Source organism: Chanos chanos, chromosome 4 (genome assembly GCF_902362185.1).
Source record: "Chanos chanos chromosome 4, fChaCha1.1, whole genome shotgun sequence".
NCBI lineage: Eukaryota > Metazoa > Chordata > Actinopteri > Gonorynchiformes > Chanidae > Chanos > Chanos chanos.
Genome location: NC_044498.1, coordinates 38,001,102 through 38,018,885, shown reverse-complemented (window position 1 = coordinate 38,018,885; position 17,784 = coordinate 38,001,102). Strand labels below are relative to the sequence as shown.

The window sequence follows — 17,784 nt, the reverse complement described above, 5'->3', positions numbered from 1 at the left end:
ATGGAGAACAGGTGAGATTGGTGAGACAGAGGTCATGTGTAGTGTCCAACTTTGGCCTGAGGCCTGTAGTGTTACCCTGATGCATGCAGTCTCTGCAGCTCGTACTCCTTGGATGACAGTCTGCATCAGGTTCTGAGCATTCTTCACTAGGATCTCATCTGATGATTTACTCCCAGGAGTCACTGCATTAACACTAGAGAAACACCATGCACCCCTTGGGTCACAAGAGATTTGGTGTGTTTGTTGATTAATAGTTTTGTTGGTTCAGTTTCTTTGAAATGTTTTGGTTCTAAATTAATTCAGCAGAATGCAATGCGGCAGAAAGAACATTAGCTGAGCTTGTGGAGTATTGCAAGTGACAAATGCTACTGCTGCTACTGATGCTATTCTCACCTGGAAATGATGCTTAGTTGATTTGTGATGGTTAGAATCTGTTCAGCTATGACAGAGAGCTCCTCTGTACAGTTCTGATCCAAGCAGTGATCAGCAATGACCCTCACAAACTGGGTGATAGTTTGACAGTTGGAAACCAAATCTTTAGCAGAGTTCACAAAAGCATCTTTGCTCTGTCAATGGAAATTTTGAGATTCGGGTGTTAATATGATACTTTATAATTTCATGAAATATAAACTGATGCCTTGACTGCGACCGTGATGCTATGCATAACATGTAGAAGGTATTTTAAATCCAAATTTTTTATCCCAAATCTTTTCTGTAAAATATGGTACATCAGTAATTAGTTTGTAGTTTATGATCATAAACATCATACTGGAAACCTACCTGTATTGGTCCTTTTCTTTTAAGGTACTGAGCCATATGGTATATTTTATCTGCCATTTCTTTGGTTACTTTGACAATCTGGTTCCCCTGTATGTCCCATCTCTCAGTCTCTCGTTTCAGGAAAAGAGATGTATAGGTCAGAGATGAAGTTCCTGTGCTAAAGACTGGTGCTCTCTCACTCCTGTGGGCTTGTAGGCCCTATGGTGAAAAAAAAATGTGAGTTTTGCATTGAACAATTTTAACTCATTTATTGCATAGCTATATGAAAACAGAGTTTGTTGGTACCATTTTTGTTTCCTGTTGAGGTGGAACTTGTAAGACTTTGCTTGGCTTGGTGGTTTTTGTGATGCTCGGGTTGTTTGATGACCAGTAATTCGTCCTCATGTTTGAAGGATATGTCTCTTCCTTCTGAGCTGAGGATACCTGTGTTGGAGTGTGTGAGATGTCAGTGTCCTTATGGCCCTGGAGGCCATGTTTGACCCGCTCTTTTGTTTCTTGGAGAATTCCATCCACCTTGCAGATTTCTGCCACCAGGTAGTGAGCTTTAGCTGCCCAGTACTGTGTTTGAATCTCCAGACTTAGCATCTCACAAATAGATTTTGTCTCTACCATTAACCTTGCTCTGCTCACTATGTCAGACATTTGAAACATCAGGTGATCATTAATGAATCTTAGGTTGGACCGCTCACGTGGGTCTCGAATGAAATTGAAACAGTCTTGGACGCACTCTGTGGCAGCTTGAACATTTCCTAGAATCAGTTCTGTAGTTTTCTCAAAATTGAACTGCATCTCTTCAGCTTTATCATTCTCACCATTTGTAGATGCAAAATGAGCCAGCTGGACTATATGTTGAATTGAAGTCACATATTCCTCGTTTACTTTGCCCAAGAGACCTGATAGTGCTTTCATTTTGCCCTGAAGTTGTCTCTGTATGAATTCTGACCTAGCAAGAAGAAGTACACTGGAAAGGGACACAGCGCCGAAGTCCTCCGCTGCCTGCAGGTAGGCCTCTGTAAGGGTTTTAACCTCCTCCTGTAATTCATTCAAGAGTTTTACCTTGTAGCTGTCTCTGCAGTTCAAGGAGGACAACCTTGCTGCCTCTTGGATTCGAAGTGAGTTTTCTGACATTGCTGCTAACCATTTTTGTGGTGTAAGTTGATTCCTAATTAACTGTCCAGTGGTACCAGGTGTAGCAATACCTAAAATCTTGTCTAAGGAATTCAACAGAACTTGAATAGACAAAGCCCAAAGAATACAAGGACCTTCTAGTTCATCTGTTTTGGGTAGTTTTGAGGAGACTAAGTCTGTCAGATGCTTTGTGTTGGTCTGGGCTTTCTTCAGTTTGCTGTGCAGTGCTGAAATGCTCTCATGACTGTCACCTATTACTTTAATGTCAAGTGATGTGACAATCTGTACAACATCGGCACATAGGCACATAACTTCAGTGAGTTCTTTTGTGCTGGTCTCTGCCGCAGTTGGTGCACTGCTTTGGAACATGGCATGGATAGCGTGGTACCATATGCCAGCCACTGGTAACAAGATCTTGCGGGTGTTTAAGATGATGTCAGAGAACTGAGTGCTGTGTTTATACACACCGTCTGTGTTCATGGCTGTACTCATAGCTGTTTCCTGAGCTGTCTGCAGAAGCAGAGGGGTCAATGCCACTAACTCTGATCGAAGGGTTTCCACTTCTCGATTTTCTGTAACATCAATGATCATGGCGGCCTCTTTAGCAGCTAGGGCATAGCAGTTTGAGAGTTCCAAAACTCCTGTGCAAGCCATGTTGAGAGCTTCAACATCTTTTCCTTTTGTCATAGTGACAACCTCACACAATAAGGGCAACAAGTTATTATGCTGGGGTTTCTGTGTTAAGGATGCTTCAGTATTTGGGGGCTTTTGTGTTAATGGTAGGTTTTTTGGGAGAACTGAGTCCATGATGAACACTGGCTCCCTTGACTCAATATTGTCAACTTGGTGTACCACGAAGGCTTTATCTTCAAGTTCTGTTGCTTTATCCAAGCTTTCTGTTTCTTTTTGAATGAACACATTTTCAGGCTCTTTCACTTGCACCAAGAGCTCACCATCTCCGTTATAATCAGCTGATTGTTGAGGCTTCATGCCAGTGATACCTGATGATGAAATGACAGGTTGGCGAACCTCCTCCCGTAATGGACTCAGAAGATGTGGATGCTGCAGACCATCAAGCCCTTCAAGCAAAATGTCAAAGCTCTTGATGGCTGTTGATACACTATGAGAGAGTGACAAGAATATGTCTGTGTTCAGGTTGGCCTCAGAATTCACTTCAGTCACAAATCCTGTTACTTCCGCCGCTGAGGCCTCAGCTTGTCTCACCAGCACTAGCAGGCCATTGCGGTAAAGGGGGTCATCACTTTTATCAATATATCTTCTTACTACATGAATCACCTGGCTCATATAGCCAATTAAAAAGCCAGCATTGTCTCTAAACACAACATAGTCCCCTTCTTTAAATGCTTCATGAATTTTCTTCCAGTTTTTCTCCATTTCCTGAACAGCAAGGCTGGTGAACTCCTTCACGTTTATGACATCGCTAAAGCCATTCAATAGCTGCTCTGTCTCCTGAATCCATCGCTGGTGCAGGTCTATTAATTTTTGAAGAGCTCCACAGCACTGCACTGAGTCTCCCTCAAGCTCTAACAATAGCGGTGTGACCCCATCCTTTATATGCATTAGACATACCTTAGAGTTTTCCACGCTCTCAAGGCTCTTTTCATCGATGGCCAAAGCAGAGATGAAGCCAGCAACTTGGACTGTTTTGTCAGCTTGAGCAATGAAGGCGGTGGTGAAAGGCTGGAGTGAGTCCAGGTCACATTCACCCTCTATTTCACTCTCTAGGATCGAATTCACAGTGTTTATCAGCTGCTCTAGAGGAGCTGAAGCCATGACAAAAGTATCCAAAAACTGGTACAGTGCTGCCCTTACAATCACCTCGTCAAGTTTATGTATTTGCCGCATTAAGGAAGCGCATAGATTTTCTAGCTGTTCGTTTGATGAGAATTTATCTGTTGAACATTTTATCTGTTGTGATATCATGGTCCAGTGCCGAAGGACAAGACTGCAGAAGTAGGTCACTTCAGGCTGAATCCGAGAAGTGTTTGCGACTGCCATGCAGTGGAACACCAGGTCTCGAATCACAACATCAAAATGACTGTCTTTTATTGACAAAGCACCTGAATCAGAGAGCAGTTTCAATAAACAGTTACGTTTTTCAGTGTAGTATCCACTAGGGCCTGAGGGGGTCCAGTGGAAGTTGCTTTTGAGTGCTGTTATGATTTCATTTACAGTCACATCCACTTGATTTAAGATGTATCTCTTGGCATCTTGAGCTTCTTCGCTAGTTGGGTGTTTGATGGTTGTGGACATTGCTGTGTGTAACATGGATACACATTTTTTCAGGGTTTCCAGACAATTACTCACAATCTCCCTCTGTCTCTTGTCTCGTAAGTCTTGCATCCTCCCCAAAGCGAGGGTGTGAAAGTGTAGCATAGCTCTGGAGTATACATGGAAGGCTTTTAGTAAAGATGGTATATCTGCAGCAGCAGCTACTTTGGAGAGACTGTCTAAAAGCCACTGGGCTCCTGCAATAATCTTCCTTAGAGTTGCATCATCCTCCACTAATAGGATCTGCCAGACATAAAGAGATAGATGATATATATAGTTTTTAAAATTACCTTTAAGACAAACCCTTTTCTTTTGCAACTTTTCCTTTATTGTGGTTTTTCAGTTTCTTTCTGCTTAGCCTTCATGAAGAAAGAGTCACACTATTTGTCAATTACATATTACAGAAATATATTATATTTATCCTCTCCATAACATCGAGGCAAGATGTTTTCATTTAGGTAATACTCTGTCTGTATAACTAAGGGAAATATTCACTTCCTACAGACAGTCAAATATTTAAATGCTTCTTTACCTTCACCACTCCCAGTAGCACATTTTGAGTGGCAACAATAAGCTCTTCTCTGTGTTCGATCACAGCTGGTTCAATGGCGAGTTTCTGTGTTGCCAGGAGAACATGTTGGCCAGACACTGTCAGGGATTCCACCAATGGGCCCATCTCCATTTTCATGAGGTCATCGTCGGAATCTGCCACTAACCTGAAGACAATGAACGTGGACTATGTGTTCCTTCCAGCAATTTGACATGTGCAGTAGTTTTCAAGGTGCTGCATAATATATTCTATATTCATCCATCTGCTGAAATAAGTGGTTTACTTTATCCACATTATTATAAAATGACTGTGACAATAGGCTTTGTCTCTATGCTTTCAAGTTTGAATGCAATCTTTTACAAACTAGAGAAACCAGGTGGGATTTGCGTGCTATTTTGTCACATTAACCATCTATTAACATTCATTGAAAATGTACAGCTAATTAAACATGAACAATTCTTCCTTTCCACAGACTCACTTTGAAGCTACCGTAGCCATATTCTTGGAGGCCTTTGACACTGCCCTGGCAGCTGTCTCCAGCTGTGTGAACTGCTCCGTGTCTTCTCCACTCTCACACAGCAAAATGAGATGGCACAGGTGGATGGAAAGAGGAGCCACCACTCGTTCTATTGAAGTCGTTTTAATCAGTTTGTCCTCTAATAAAGATGTCATCTTTTTTCAAGAGCTGACACTAAATATAAATATAAATACAAAGGACACCGTGATGCAGTAAACAGCAATAAATAACAATACATAACGTGCATTTCTAATCAGTCAGGGGTGTTCTTATTGTTATGTATTATATCAATCCTAAACTTTTTTTTTATAAAATAAATGATACCATTGTTCATATTATAATGACTTTTATCTAAATAGTTTTCCAATGATTCATTATGTTTTAAACTGTGTAGAGGAAGAACAGCAAAAACACACAAAGAATGTGATGGAAATGCAAAGTACATACCCCACTAGCTGAACTGGTGATATATCTACATTATATATAGATACATAATATGTAGTATTCCAATTCCATCTCTATATTTACCCTGAAGAAATGTTCGTTCAGTGCATCCAGGTTGTGTCAATATGCTGGAGACTAATGAATTATGCATATGATTGGCTCCAGAGCTCTCCAGTCTGTGTACCTGTGTCCAATAGCAACAAGTTTCAGTTGACTCCCAACCAGCAATCTCATTAATGGTTACACAGAACATGAAGATACCTGTATCAATGTCATTTTCATATCATGAGCGCTATATAAAAATTTTGGCATGAACATTTATGATCTTGAAAAAGAGAATGTGATGTAATGAAAGCCTTATAACCAATGGTTTAAAATTATTTTCTTTTTGTTTTCTAAAAGAAAATTATTTCTGTCTGTTTTCTCCCCACTTATGTTTGCTGTTATCCTGAAATGACTGTTCAAATTTCCTCTGATATTGGTGAAAAATACAACATTTCAACAACACTAGAGGGCGTTCATGTCACAAAAATGAATTGCAACCTTGAGTGAATTGCAACCTTGAGAAAGACATTTCACAACGAAAAGCACAAAAGATAAACTTGTGAACTTTAATTTTTAAAATGGAAATATCAACAGATAAATACACAGCTTGAAAATGAGCTTGTACAACAAACATAAACTTCAATACTTTTATAAAAATGAAATTCAGTGACAGTAGTTTATTCTATTAAATTCAAAAAGGTGATAATGGTGACAATTTACTGCCTAAAACACTCACAGTCATGTCACACTAAAAATGTCAAGTACTCCTCTGTTTGATAGACACCAATAGAGATGCATATTCCAGGTGTCGAGGAGAAACGTGAATGTGTATTTCCCATGCCAGTGATATTAATGGTTCAAATATACATGCTATCTTCTGTATGTGAATCTACCAGAGATCAATAAAGCCAAGAGAGCTGAATTCTACACAGTCAGACATGGAGCAATCTATACAGTCATCAGAGGAGTAGAGAGCAGTATTGCAGAGTTTGGCCTAACAAAAACAGTTACTCTACAGAGATGTAGCTTTTCAAATTTTGAAGGCAAACATTTTAACATATGTCTTTTGTGTGCATGAATTAGTACAGTCATAGAAACAACTACTCTCTAATCAGTCTAATGAGTCTTGACAAGGCATATCCACCCATTCCAGCATCTGCATGTGTAAAGGAAAAAGGAGGTACATACTGTAAGGCACGGTTCTGCTTTTGGAACGATTCCATTTATGGAAAAGTTTAGATTTAGTCATTAGTTTGTTTACAAGGCTGCTGGTAGAGGGTTGATTGAAACGAGAACAGAAAAAGAATTGTGCATGCAGGGAGTTATATTCTGTAATGAAGCTTTACAGGGAGTTTTGACATTCCAACATGTTGACTTAAAATGTACTTTTCCCATATGGCCGAAAAAGCTGACTCATGGCCAGCGATGAGGTGAAGTGCATTCCCTCCTAATTTTAGATCATTACACACCGTTATTCTGGCTTAGTGTAAGGCAGTGTTAGTTAGATACAGTGTAGACCAAACTCAAATAGACTCTAAATGACTTGCCCGTTTTCCTTTGACTGCATCACTTCATGTGCAAATGGGAGACATACGCTCTAATGGTGATAATATACACAGCCACTAACAACTACCCATGGAAGGCTTTTCCCAGCAAAACCTGTGAAGCACTGTGTTGTAATGAAATGAACTAAAATGAATTTAAATCTTTTCATCAGGAATACTGCAGCTGCTGATACCTCAAATAATATTTCTTCTTGTCTTGTCACTATCAGATATTTTCTAAAGACTGTTTCCACTAGTTTTCTGGCTTTCAGTTTTCAGAGAACACTTAAAAACAAAGAACAAGTGCACATGGGAGTAATAATGTCAAATATATTTTACTGTACAGTGGATGATTTTGCTGTTGTGCACTGATGGACATATAAGCAATAAAGTGACCTACACTCAATGAACGATCAGTTCAGCTAAACTTGATTCAGAAACGACAAGGCTGGGTGACAAAATAGAGTAACTGCTACTTATGTGCATCAAAGAAGTCAAAATCTGTTCAGTATGATAGAACAGTGTTATCAATGAGAATAATATCATATATTATATTGCATCAAATAGGCATCAGTCAGTCCATCAGTGTTAAATCCAGTGCAAGGTTGGAAAAAATTCAAAACTTGACTGTTATGAGTACTGGGTGAGCTGATACAAGGGATCTGAAACTTTCTTTTTCTTTCTTCATTAACAGATAAGGAATGACATTAAAATGCATGTGTAGGATTTACATACTCTGTACTTAGATTACTGGTGTGTTGGTGAGCACTGAACAAAGACAAAATCAGAAATCTAACTGTACTTATCATACCCCAGCACTCTGAAATCATTTTGAATATTGAAAATACACTGTGGTCACATATAAAGCCAGACTCACTGACAAGTTGGTGTTGTCATTAGCAAGGAACTCTTTCATGTTTGATAACTATCTATACTTTCTCAGGTATAGCTAATGTTTTACACTGGGCAAAAATATCAAGCATTTTTAAATCGGTATTAGTTTTCATTTGTCGTTCTAATGTGCATTCTGTATGCATTGTCTCTCACAGAGGTAGAGAGTCCATCTGTGGCCAAAAAAATGGGGGAAAGAAAAAAGGATATATAGCATCAGCTCTTTGGCAAATATCAGTCATCAGTGCTTTCAAAAACAAAGAATATGTCCGTCGGGCCAATGAAGCAACCCAAGCCCTCTCAAAGCTCTCCTATACAACATGGAATACATGTATAAAAAATAGATTTTGCTCTGTAACAGCGCCCTGAGGGTTTTATTGTCTGCTAGTATTGACATAATATCCACATCCGTTCGAGGAAGTCTTTTATTTCTCTTTCTGTCACTGCGATCCCACTGGTATAGCAGTTCCTCCACCGGGATGAATGGAATTCCACTGCAAGTCTTTTCTTGGCAAGCCACGTAGTCACCTCAAATGTCAGCTAGATCACCATCTATGAAAAAGTGTCAAACCTCCGAAAAATTTGGAGAATATTCTTCTCTTCCACATATGGAAGACTGGACGGCCTGGGTCGTGAGGGATGGCCATGTTGAAGGCAGCAGCTTATTGGATCTGTTGGACCCAATCCTAGCTCTCATTGGCTCTTCTGGATCTAGTCCCAGCACTTATTGGCTTTTCTGGACCCAGTCCCAGCTTTCATCACTGTCTTTCCTGTTCTTTTCCGCTTCGATGAGCTCTCTGTACCGCCGCCTGAAAAAGCCCATCTGCAGAGAAAAAAGAAGTTTAATGCCTTAACTTAGGGGTGAGGTAGTGCTGCAAAGCAGACACATCAATGGATCAATGGGTCATCAAAGGATCAGTTTCAGAGAGATGACATAGCCGACCCAGGACTGATTCCAAACAAACGTGATCCTCATGGCATGCAGTGTTTGCTGCTTTTAGTCCAAACTCTTTGACCAATAAATGCTGCATGCTTACAATGTGAGGCAAGGACAAAAAATAAATGCCTACACAGTGCTGCTCCTGAATCCTGAGGGGGATCTGGCAGACTATACCAATTCATTAGATATTCCACAGGGAAACGACAGAGGAACCTTTCCTTAGCTGATAAAGTCATCAAGCATATTTAATCTGCTTGTCTATACCTTTAACAAGTTGCACATTTAGCAACATTTTCTGTACCTTTACCAGGTTGACAGGTACACATATATTCAAATACTGAACCTTTATACAATCATTGGAAGGCCATAGGCACTGATGAACGTAGGGAGAGGCAGGTGGAGATGGATTGACACATAGGGATCTAGAGCTACTGACAAGAACAGTAAGTGTCAGCATTGCAGAGGTGATGTTCCTCTTGCTATGACTCCATTCATCTATCTTTTGTTGGACCACCGTTTATTGATCTAGACCTCTGCTCTCCTCAGGCATTTCCTGCACAGAGCCGAGCTGGACATGTGCTGCTCTTGTAAAAGGGGTTTATTTTGGCAGATTCAGAGTTTTGGGAAAGAGGGGGAAAAGTATCCCTGGACCAACATTCCTGGGTTTAGTTGTGGCATTCCCGATGGAAAATGGAGGAGTGGAAAAGAAAAGATGTTTTGTAAGAAAAGGGCCTCTAGAAATCAGTATGATTGCCATTCCCCTTTGAGATTCCCCTTTCATGTGTGTGGTATGGTGTAAATTATTGTCAGATCCATGTTTTGTCCATTTTATGGTCGATTAAAGGTGCCCAGGGGCAATCTATTGGCCTCTCAGCCCGTCTGTCCAAGAAAAGCTGCCTTTCACAACAGGAGCGTGTGACTAAGAAAGCCCTAGTGAGGACTGTGGGATACGTGACACTAAAGCAGAGAAAACACCATGTGGAGTCTCTTAATAGACCACAGAACTCTGTAATGCTTGACAGGCAATAGACTCAATTAACTTCGAAAGAGAAATATGCCACAGCTGCATAGTAGACTAACTGCTGTTTCATGGTTACTTTATCATTTGCTAATTCATAATTTAGATGTTCAGTTAAAAGACCTTGCAAGAACCATACCTGAAAAGAACAAATCCATTGGTAAGTGGTTTAATTTTTGAAGTAGTTTGCAGTGACAATTAGAAGTGTGCAGTGATTGTAGACTGAGAAACACTAACAGTCATCTTGAATAGCTCTCTTAAACTCCATTCCAGACTCTATGCAGAACAAACCAGTCATAACACACGTCATATGCATTCATAGTAGCTTATGTAAAGGAATCTAAAATGGAGAACCTGGCAATATACACTGTGATAGATAATCATAAATAAATCTGTCAAACACTAACACAGTGGAACACTGACTTCAATGCATGTTGAGATGCTCTTACAGCTTCTAACAAACCCTACAAAAACATTTGTATATATCCATCAATCTTATGACGGAGAGTTAAAGTAAAATGTTCCACAGGTGTTTTACAGCATAGATGTGAGAACAAGACACAATTAATGTGCAGCTGTTTTGCTGTCAGTTTTGGCAAGGGGAGTTCAAATTCAGCCAGTCGTTCATTTAGGCGAAAAACAGGCGTCTATCCAAAGATCTGCCAGTGAGCAGGTGTCCTTGTTCTATCAGCCAAAACTACACTTACCTTACGGGTCATATTCTTTACTGACATCTGTTTGACATTGTTTACCGAAAGACTGATTTGAAACTGCCTGTATCAACCATTTCAGACATCTGACTATTTGGAGGCATAAGGTTTAAGTCAAAGCCACAGGATCTAGGTCAAAACCCAGCAGATTGTGGCCAACTACTTATGGTCCTGGGATTGATCCTGGGATTGAACGTGGATCAAATTTGATTATAGGGGAGCAAAAGATCGGCTCTGTGCCCTTGTGGAGTATGACTAGCAGGTAATCTGAGATAAGGTGAATGACTGGCAGAGTTTGTGGTCTTTTTTGTTTGTTTGAGACTGTAATCCAGAGACCACAATCAGTTGCTTACATGCAGTTGGGGTTTGACCTAGATTCTGTGGTCCTGCGAAAAACACACTGACCCTACACACTGTAAGACAACCGAAACGGCTGATTCAATGTCGACACTTCAAATGTTACGTCAGGTAATCGCTAACAAAAGCAGACAATTAACTGACAGGAAGTACAGAGCTTGAGGAGGGGACAGTGATGTCATACCTTCCAGAGCAGCACGGCTAGCAGCAGGAAGATGAGAATTCCCACCAGAAGACTGATGGCAATGATCCAGCCCACCACATAGCCCCTCGGCTCCTGACTATGCAGCGCCTCGAATACCAGCTGGAAAACAGGAGGATTTCACTTAAACACACACAGACTGGAAAGGACGTAACCCAAACCAGGGTCCTCTTTATCTGCCTCTTACTCATAAACACATTTATGATCTAGCCTCTCTAAGAGGCCAGTGATCCTAAGATCCAAGCTGCACAGACAGTCCTGTAAGGCTGCTTGAAATCACAATATTATTTCCTGAAGGTCTATGTAATGTCTGCTATAGAATCTGTCTTCTGTAAATCATTTAAAAAGCCAGCAAACTGCTCTTTACATCATGACTACAAATATACTTTTTAATTATTACTTACGTGCAAGGTATACATTAATTAGATGATGCGTTAGCATTTTTTTGAAAAATTATACAAGATGTCTGACAATATTCCTTGGGGCTCTGAGTTGCTTGATCTCAATTACATAAAAAGTTAAAAATGTTCCTTACGTAACAATTCAAAGAAAAAAATCTTTCCTGGGAGTTCCAAACAGAACATTTAATATAACAGAAGAGAGCAGTACTCCCTTGTCAGGCTCTGTCATGGAGTTTGGAACACATGAAACAAGATGTTCTTATCTGCTGGTCCCTCAACGTCACATTGAGGGAAACTGGGGTAATTCGTGTATAAATAAGCTTGTTTACATACATGATAATTTTGTTCTATAAACACAGGCTTACAGAACTCAGAACAGCTTATAGAACATTGCATCTAAGTACATGATCTTAATATAACTGCAGAGCACATTCAACTGTTAAAAAAAAGACTGCAAAAAGATGGGTAGGACTGAGAAAAACAACTGAAGGAAACAGTGAATGTAAATATATCATTAATCCAACAATCAACAGAACATCATGAGCACCAATGGGAAGGATGGGAATCCTGCAAGCTGTCCCTTAAATGTCAGTCAGCACACACGCTTGCACATAGACACGGACATTCGCTTTCACACACACTTTCACACGAAATTTATGGTGCATGGCGTAAAGGCCTGCTGACCTTAAAATGTGGAAGAATTTAACCTTTAAAAACTGTAACTCATCAGCTTGAAAACACAGCCATGGCAAAGCTGGCTCAATGGCTTTGAATCCCAATGTACCATGACAAGCCAGTAGAAGATCCCAGACTGGAGTAAGAGGAGGTCAGATAAATCTCCCAGTGTCATCTCACAGTGAACACTTTCCCATATTTCATTTCTGTTTCGTTAAATACTACAGGCAATATAGAAACTATATAGACAGACTGTTTTCTGACATGAAAGTGATCATCTCTAGTCAATGATCTACGACTCAGAAAACTCACGGTTGAGCTCATCTGCTGAGCAGTAGGAATCAGCCACAGGGAATGGAGGTTGATACTAAAAACTCCACATATGCTTTATTAGTCTTCAATTGCTTTGTAGCGACTATCAGCCATCAGTCACTTTTTTGCATGTTAAAGGGCTGTAAATATGATAAGGGTGATATTGTTACAGTATACTGGGACTATACAAAGCCTGCTTGTTGTACTGGCTGCACAACACAGGGTCTATGAAGGGATCTTGTGTCTGAATGAGTTTTCTATAGTCATGCCTCAGGACCTGTGGGTCGGGCTGTTCACTAAAGAGTGGTTGAAAGATTGTGGGAATCAACACATTTACTAAAAGGAGGAGGTAGGGGGGAAGGGGGGTGGGGCAGCAGACACAATAACTGCTTTTCTGAATTAAATCACTTCCACTGGAGCCTGGAGGGGTTAGAGTCCAGAGCAGCGGGTCTATAACCCAATCAGCTGAGAAAGCCACAGGGAGATTCTCAGTGCTCAAGCCGATCACCGCCATGTTTCCACTGAACGCCGTCTCTCTGGGCAGCCAATCACTCTGCACTCTGATGTCTGGTCTCTCAGAGGAGACGCTGACCTTCACAACAGCTGAGGACCCAAAACAGCACAAGGTCCCGTATGAGAGGCAACCACACACACACATACACACACTCACACGCAGACACGCATTCACACACACACATACACACACCCAGCTGACCCAGCTGCTGCCAAGAATTAAAGACCCCCCATACTCTCCAGCCAATGAGAAGTACTCAGGTCTAACTGGGTCACTGGCCAGTGGTGTTTTTTCATCTCATTTTCCTCTCCAAGGTCAGATCTGTTGAGGGTATGGGTTGCTACTCAACTTGATTTCCTCTGCATCAGCTTTTTCACTGCATCAGCTTACATTGAGCCAGAACAGTTCAGTCAGTTAAGGAACTTACTGCGGCATATTTGTGCTCGATATAATATTGGAAAATAAGTGTACAATGACATCAGACTTTGGCAAACGTGGCTTTGTAAATGACAAACTCACAGATGTTTCTTCTAAAAGGCCATTGGGAACCTCCATGGCTCTGTTGTTGTCAACTTGGACGTGGCCCCTCGTCACAAACTGGATCACTGAGGAACTGTCCTGTATAACACCCACAGAGATGAACTACATTCATTGACTGACACTTTCAAAAAGAAAATGATTAGGAAAGGAGAATGTGACCTCTTGTTGATGTCACATAAACATTTAAAAGAGTGATTATGTGGATGTGCTATACCCTCTTAAGTATTTCTGTGTTCAGTAGAATTTGCACATCTATGCTTATAGCTTCCTCTTTGGCTTGCGATCCCAAGGTACAAGAGAGAGTTAGACATGCTCTTCCTGGTCGATCACAATCCTGACAACAGATTAAACATCAGAGAGACACACATTACTTCTGTGCCATTAGCTATGATGTATAACAGTCAAACATCACCATTATTATTCATAGAATAATGAATAATAATATCATCATAATCACCATCATCATCATCATCACAAGCCCGATTATTTTATTTTATTATTGGGTCCCATTATTCAAGTAATCATGTGATACCATATATGATACCAGAATACACCAGTAGAGCAACTTTCTGGTGAATCGGATTCCAGAGTAGAGTGACTGGGGCTTGTTAGCTTACCACGACTTTCCTCCCTGATTTAGTGAAGAAGGCGAAGATGGTATGGAAGATGCTCTCTCTGTCCTGGGGGATACTGCAGGGCGTGGGGTTCTTGTGAGGTGTACAGTTCCCTCGTCCATCTTCCACCTGCAGGTCATGTCAGAGACAAGAGAACACATACACACATCTCAGAAAAGCTCATCTGATTAAGTACAGTCAGATAAAGCACATTGAAAAACATGGTTCATCTGTTCCTAATCTGAGACACAGGTCTTAATACCTGTCTGCTCGAACAAGTTTGGGATAAGGTTGTTTTGTACTTTATTTTTTAGCGTTAGGCTCACTCCTGCAATGGTGAACTTCCATGTTCTGTGTATCTGCGAACGTTCACTTTACAGATACATATGCAGAGGTGAGCTGGATGACTTTGTGTTGTCAGAGAGTGACTATAGTATTGTATGTAAGGACTCCTGGTGTGAGTGCTGAGGTCTGGTGTTGGGTTAGTCATGCCCATTTGAACTGTGTGAAGCTCAGTGAAGCCAGGGCTGCTGTGTCATTTAAACAGTTAAAGGAAGCTGTGTCTCAGCAGGAGCTGGCTGTCCCCACCCTATCAGCTTTTCCCATATGGATTGATTTAGAGCCAGGCATTTCCCCACACTACTGCCCCCAGGGAGCACTTTCCCACTGCCCTTCTCTCTACCCCTCCTCTCCAGCCAGATCAGGGGCTCCAGAGGTGGCAATGTCTTATGGTTTCCCATTGTCTATTTCCCTACCACCCGGTTCTTCGCTCCCTGCTTGGGGTTTAAAGGCCGTTTTATTACCAGAGTGAACAGAAAGTCATTCTTCTTCTGGCAAAGATTAATCAGTTTGAGCATGGAGACTGACTAACTCTAATCCTGGATCTTGTATTTTGTTATGGTGATCATTTGGAGACATCTCACAGATGTTTTAGAACAAGGCAGACTTGAGCGTCATTTAAAAACTGATGCTTCGTGTGACTTTCTCAGGTTAGGTATGATGTGCACTGTCTCTGAATCTGGATCCATCTGTCTGAATCTCTACATTTACCTTTATCATTTTAGCACACACTCTCATCCACAGATTTACAAAAAGTGTACACAGTTTGCCAGTAAAATCATTTGTGCAGCATCTCGCAGGCACATTAAATTCCAATGGTGCATGACTCTTACACAGGCTGCAAGAGAAGATCAGCGTGAGTGCTAAGAAATAAGCTAAACAAGAAATCTCAACGGAGCTATAGAAAAAAATACAGTGAGTACAAAGACTATGCAATCAAGAAACACGTAAACAACAAAAAAAAATAAAGCAAATTTACAGTAAATCACTTGGTCTACATAAAAGTACAATTTAAAGACACGGACTTCAAGACACTGCAGAAACGTAGCTATTCAATGGTTCAATGCGCTAACAGTGTTATAAGTCCTCTCCCCCACCCCCTCCCTCACTGTTTATGTAAAATGCCCCTCACATTAGCACCAGAGGGAGCTTTGGAATGTGCTCACATGTGCATTTGCAATCAGGATTCATGTTTATCTTGTCCATGTGGATGTTGTTTCCTCAGTGTGAGAGTCCTGGGAAGCTGTACCCAGACACACACTAGGTAGCTATGTTATCAGCATCTGTGGTCTGCACAGGGGTTGAGGGGTTGGGGGGTTGGGGGGCTGGGGGCGGTGGCGGGGGTTGGGGGTTGTGGGTTGGGGGGGGGGTGATGGCAGTATGCTATACAGGTGTCCCATTCCAGTCTTTCGTGCAAGCTGTCTTATCCCCCTTAAGTAATTCCATATGGGACAAACGTACCAGGGTAGAGTCAACCTATTCGGTCCATTCACAGTAAACATTATTAATACGCTGATCTCTCACATGATCTACCAATATGAGAGGAGAAACACAAGGGTTAAGAAAACACCTCGCCCGAGCGATGGATAGAGTTTCCACACTTAAATTAGTGCTGTTGTGAGACTAAACGGGCTCGGCTACCTGCAGTAGCCGCACAGGCACAGAGTATGTGCCGTTTGTTTAAGCAGGAGGCCGGGGGCTGTGACCCGACACATACATACATGTCTGGCATAGCTCCCACACGGCCAAATAGTCATGAGACTGGGTGTGGTCAGAGCGTTAAGACTAAAATATTTGTATATGAAATATAAAACGTATGGATGGACAACCCTGTGACATAGATTAATGAATTATGATTTTATTCTGTGCGTGAAGCACTTTGAATGGCATACTATGCAGAAAAAGAACTATACAAATAAAGTGATTATTAGTATTACTTTAATAGAAAAGTAATTGGATGAAGACATCATACTGCTGTCATTAAACTAATAAACATTAAAATGATTGCACAGATAAACACGGAGGTTGGAAACTAGTGAGATAAATCAAATAAAAAGGACTGCCAAAATGAACATGTGAATAATTTTAAACTGAATATGGCAAAAACCCAAATAAACAAATGGAGTGGGAAAAAATGGAAAAGACAACTAATATAAGAAGCCATTAGAGGGAACAAATTGCATTTATATTTCAGCTTTGCACTAGCTGAAAAATAAATAAAGAGACAACAGGCAGCTGTTGAGTCATTAAATGAGTAGTCAGGACACTCAAAAGACAAATCTAAATAAATGACTTGGTCGCCTTGGAGACAGGCTGTAGTTTGGGACTCACTTGTGTGTCTATGATGTGGAACATGTCAGCTCCGTTGCCAGCTAGACGGTTCGGTATCCTGATGTCCACTTTGGAGCCAGGCAGTCTACTAGGACCATTGTTTATCACCTAGAATAACAATGTAAAGGGAAGCAAACGATAGTCGGCTTTGTCAGTCAAAAATAAAAGCAAAGCAACAAAGCAAAGCTTTCATCACTGGTGTGAGTATATTACTGTAAAGTGAGGCTTCGTCACTTCTTACAGAGTATGAAGGTAGTGACATGAATCTGACTTTTTTTTAATAGTTTTTAATTTTCAAACTATATCAGACCTCTCTCGGTTTCTGTTTGGAGACACATCACACAAAAATATTGCATACACACATAAAAAAAACATGATCACATGTTTATGGGAAAAAAAGCATGAGAGAAACCACCAATATGATTAATTTGACACTACTAGCTACTGTGGACTAAAATAGTTCAGAGCAGTGCATTGTCACTGCAGTATTGCAGCCTGTGGTTGAGTACCTGGAATGTGAAGTTAAGAGACTGGAAGTTGCAGTCCATGCCCTCCAGCTGGACAAAACGAGATGCATCAATGGAGTTTCCATACACAAAGGAGGTGGGTGTGACCACACTGCAAAGAGAGTTACAAATAC

The 17,784-nt window shown here is 40.9% G+C and overlaps 1 protein-coding gene across 1 annotated transcript in view; it reads right to left on the bottom strand.

Moving 5' to 3' along the window:
- Positions 1-7,616: 7,616 nt before the first annotated feature.
- The window catches only part of itga9 (integrin, alpha 9), a 54,407-nt gene continuing 44,239 nt past the window's right edge, over positions 7,617-17,784 (bottom strand). Inside the window, exons 22-28 of the mRNA XM_030773050.1 lie at positions 17,654-17,762; positions 17,145-17,252; positions 14,478-14,603; positions 14,075-14,194; positions 13,840-13,938; positions 11,401-11,520; positions 7,617-9,014 (exon numbers count right to left, since the gene is read on the bottom strand). Coding sequence (XP_030628910.1) covers positions 8,916-9,014; positions 11,401-11,520; positions 13,840-13,938; positions 14,075-14,194; positions 14,478-14,603; positions 17,145-17,252; positions 17,654-17,762 — 781 coding nt within the window. The 3' untranslated portion in view covers positions 7,617-8,915. The remainder of the gene's footprint in view (positions 9,015-11,400; positions 11,521-13,839; positions 13,939-14,074; positions 14,195-14,477; positions 14,604-17,144; positions 17,253-17,653; positions 17,763-17,784) is intronic.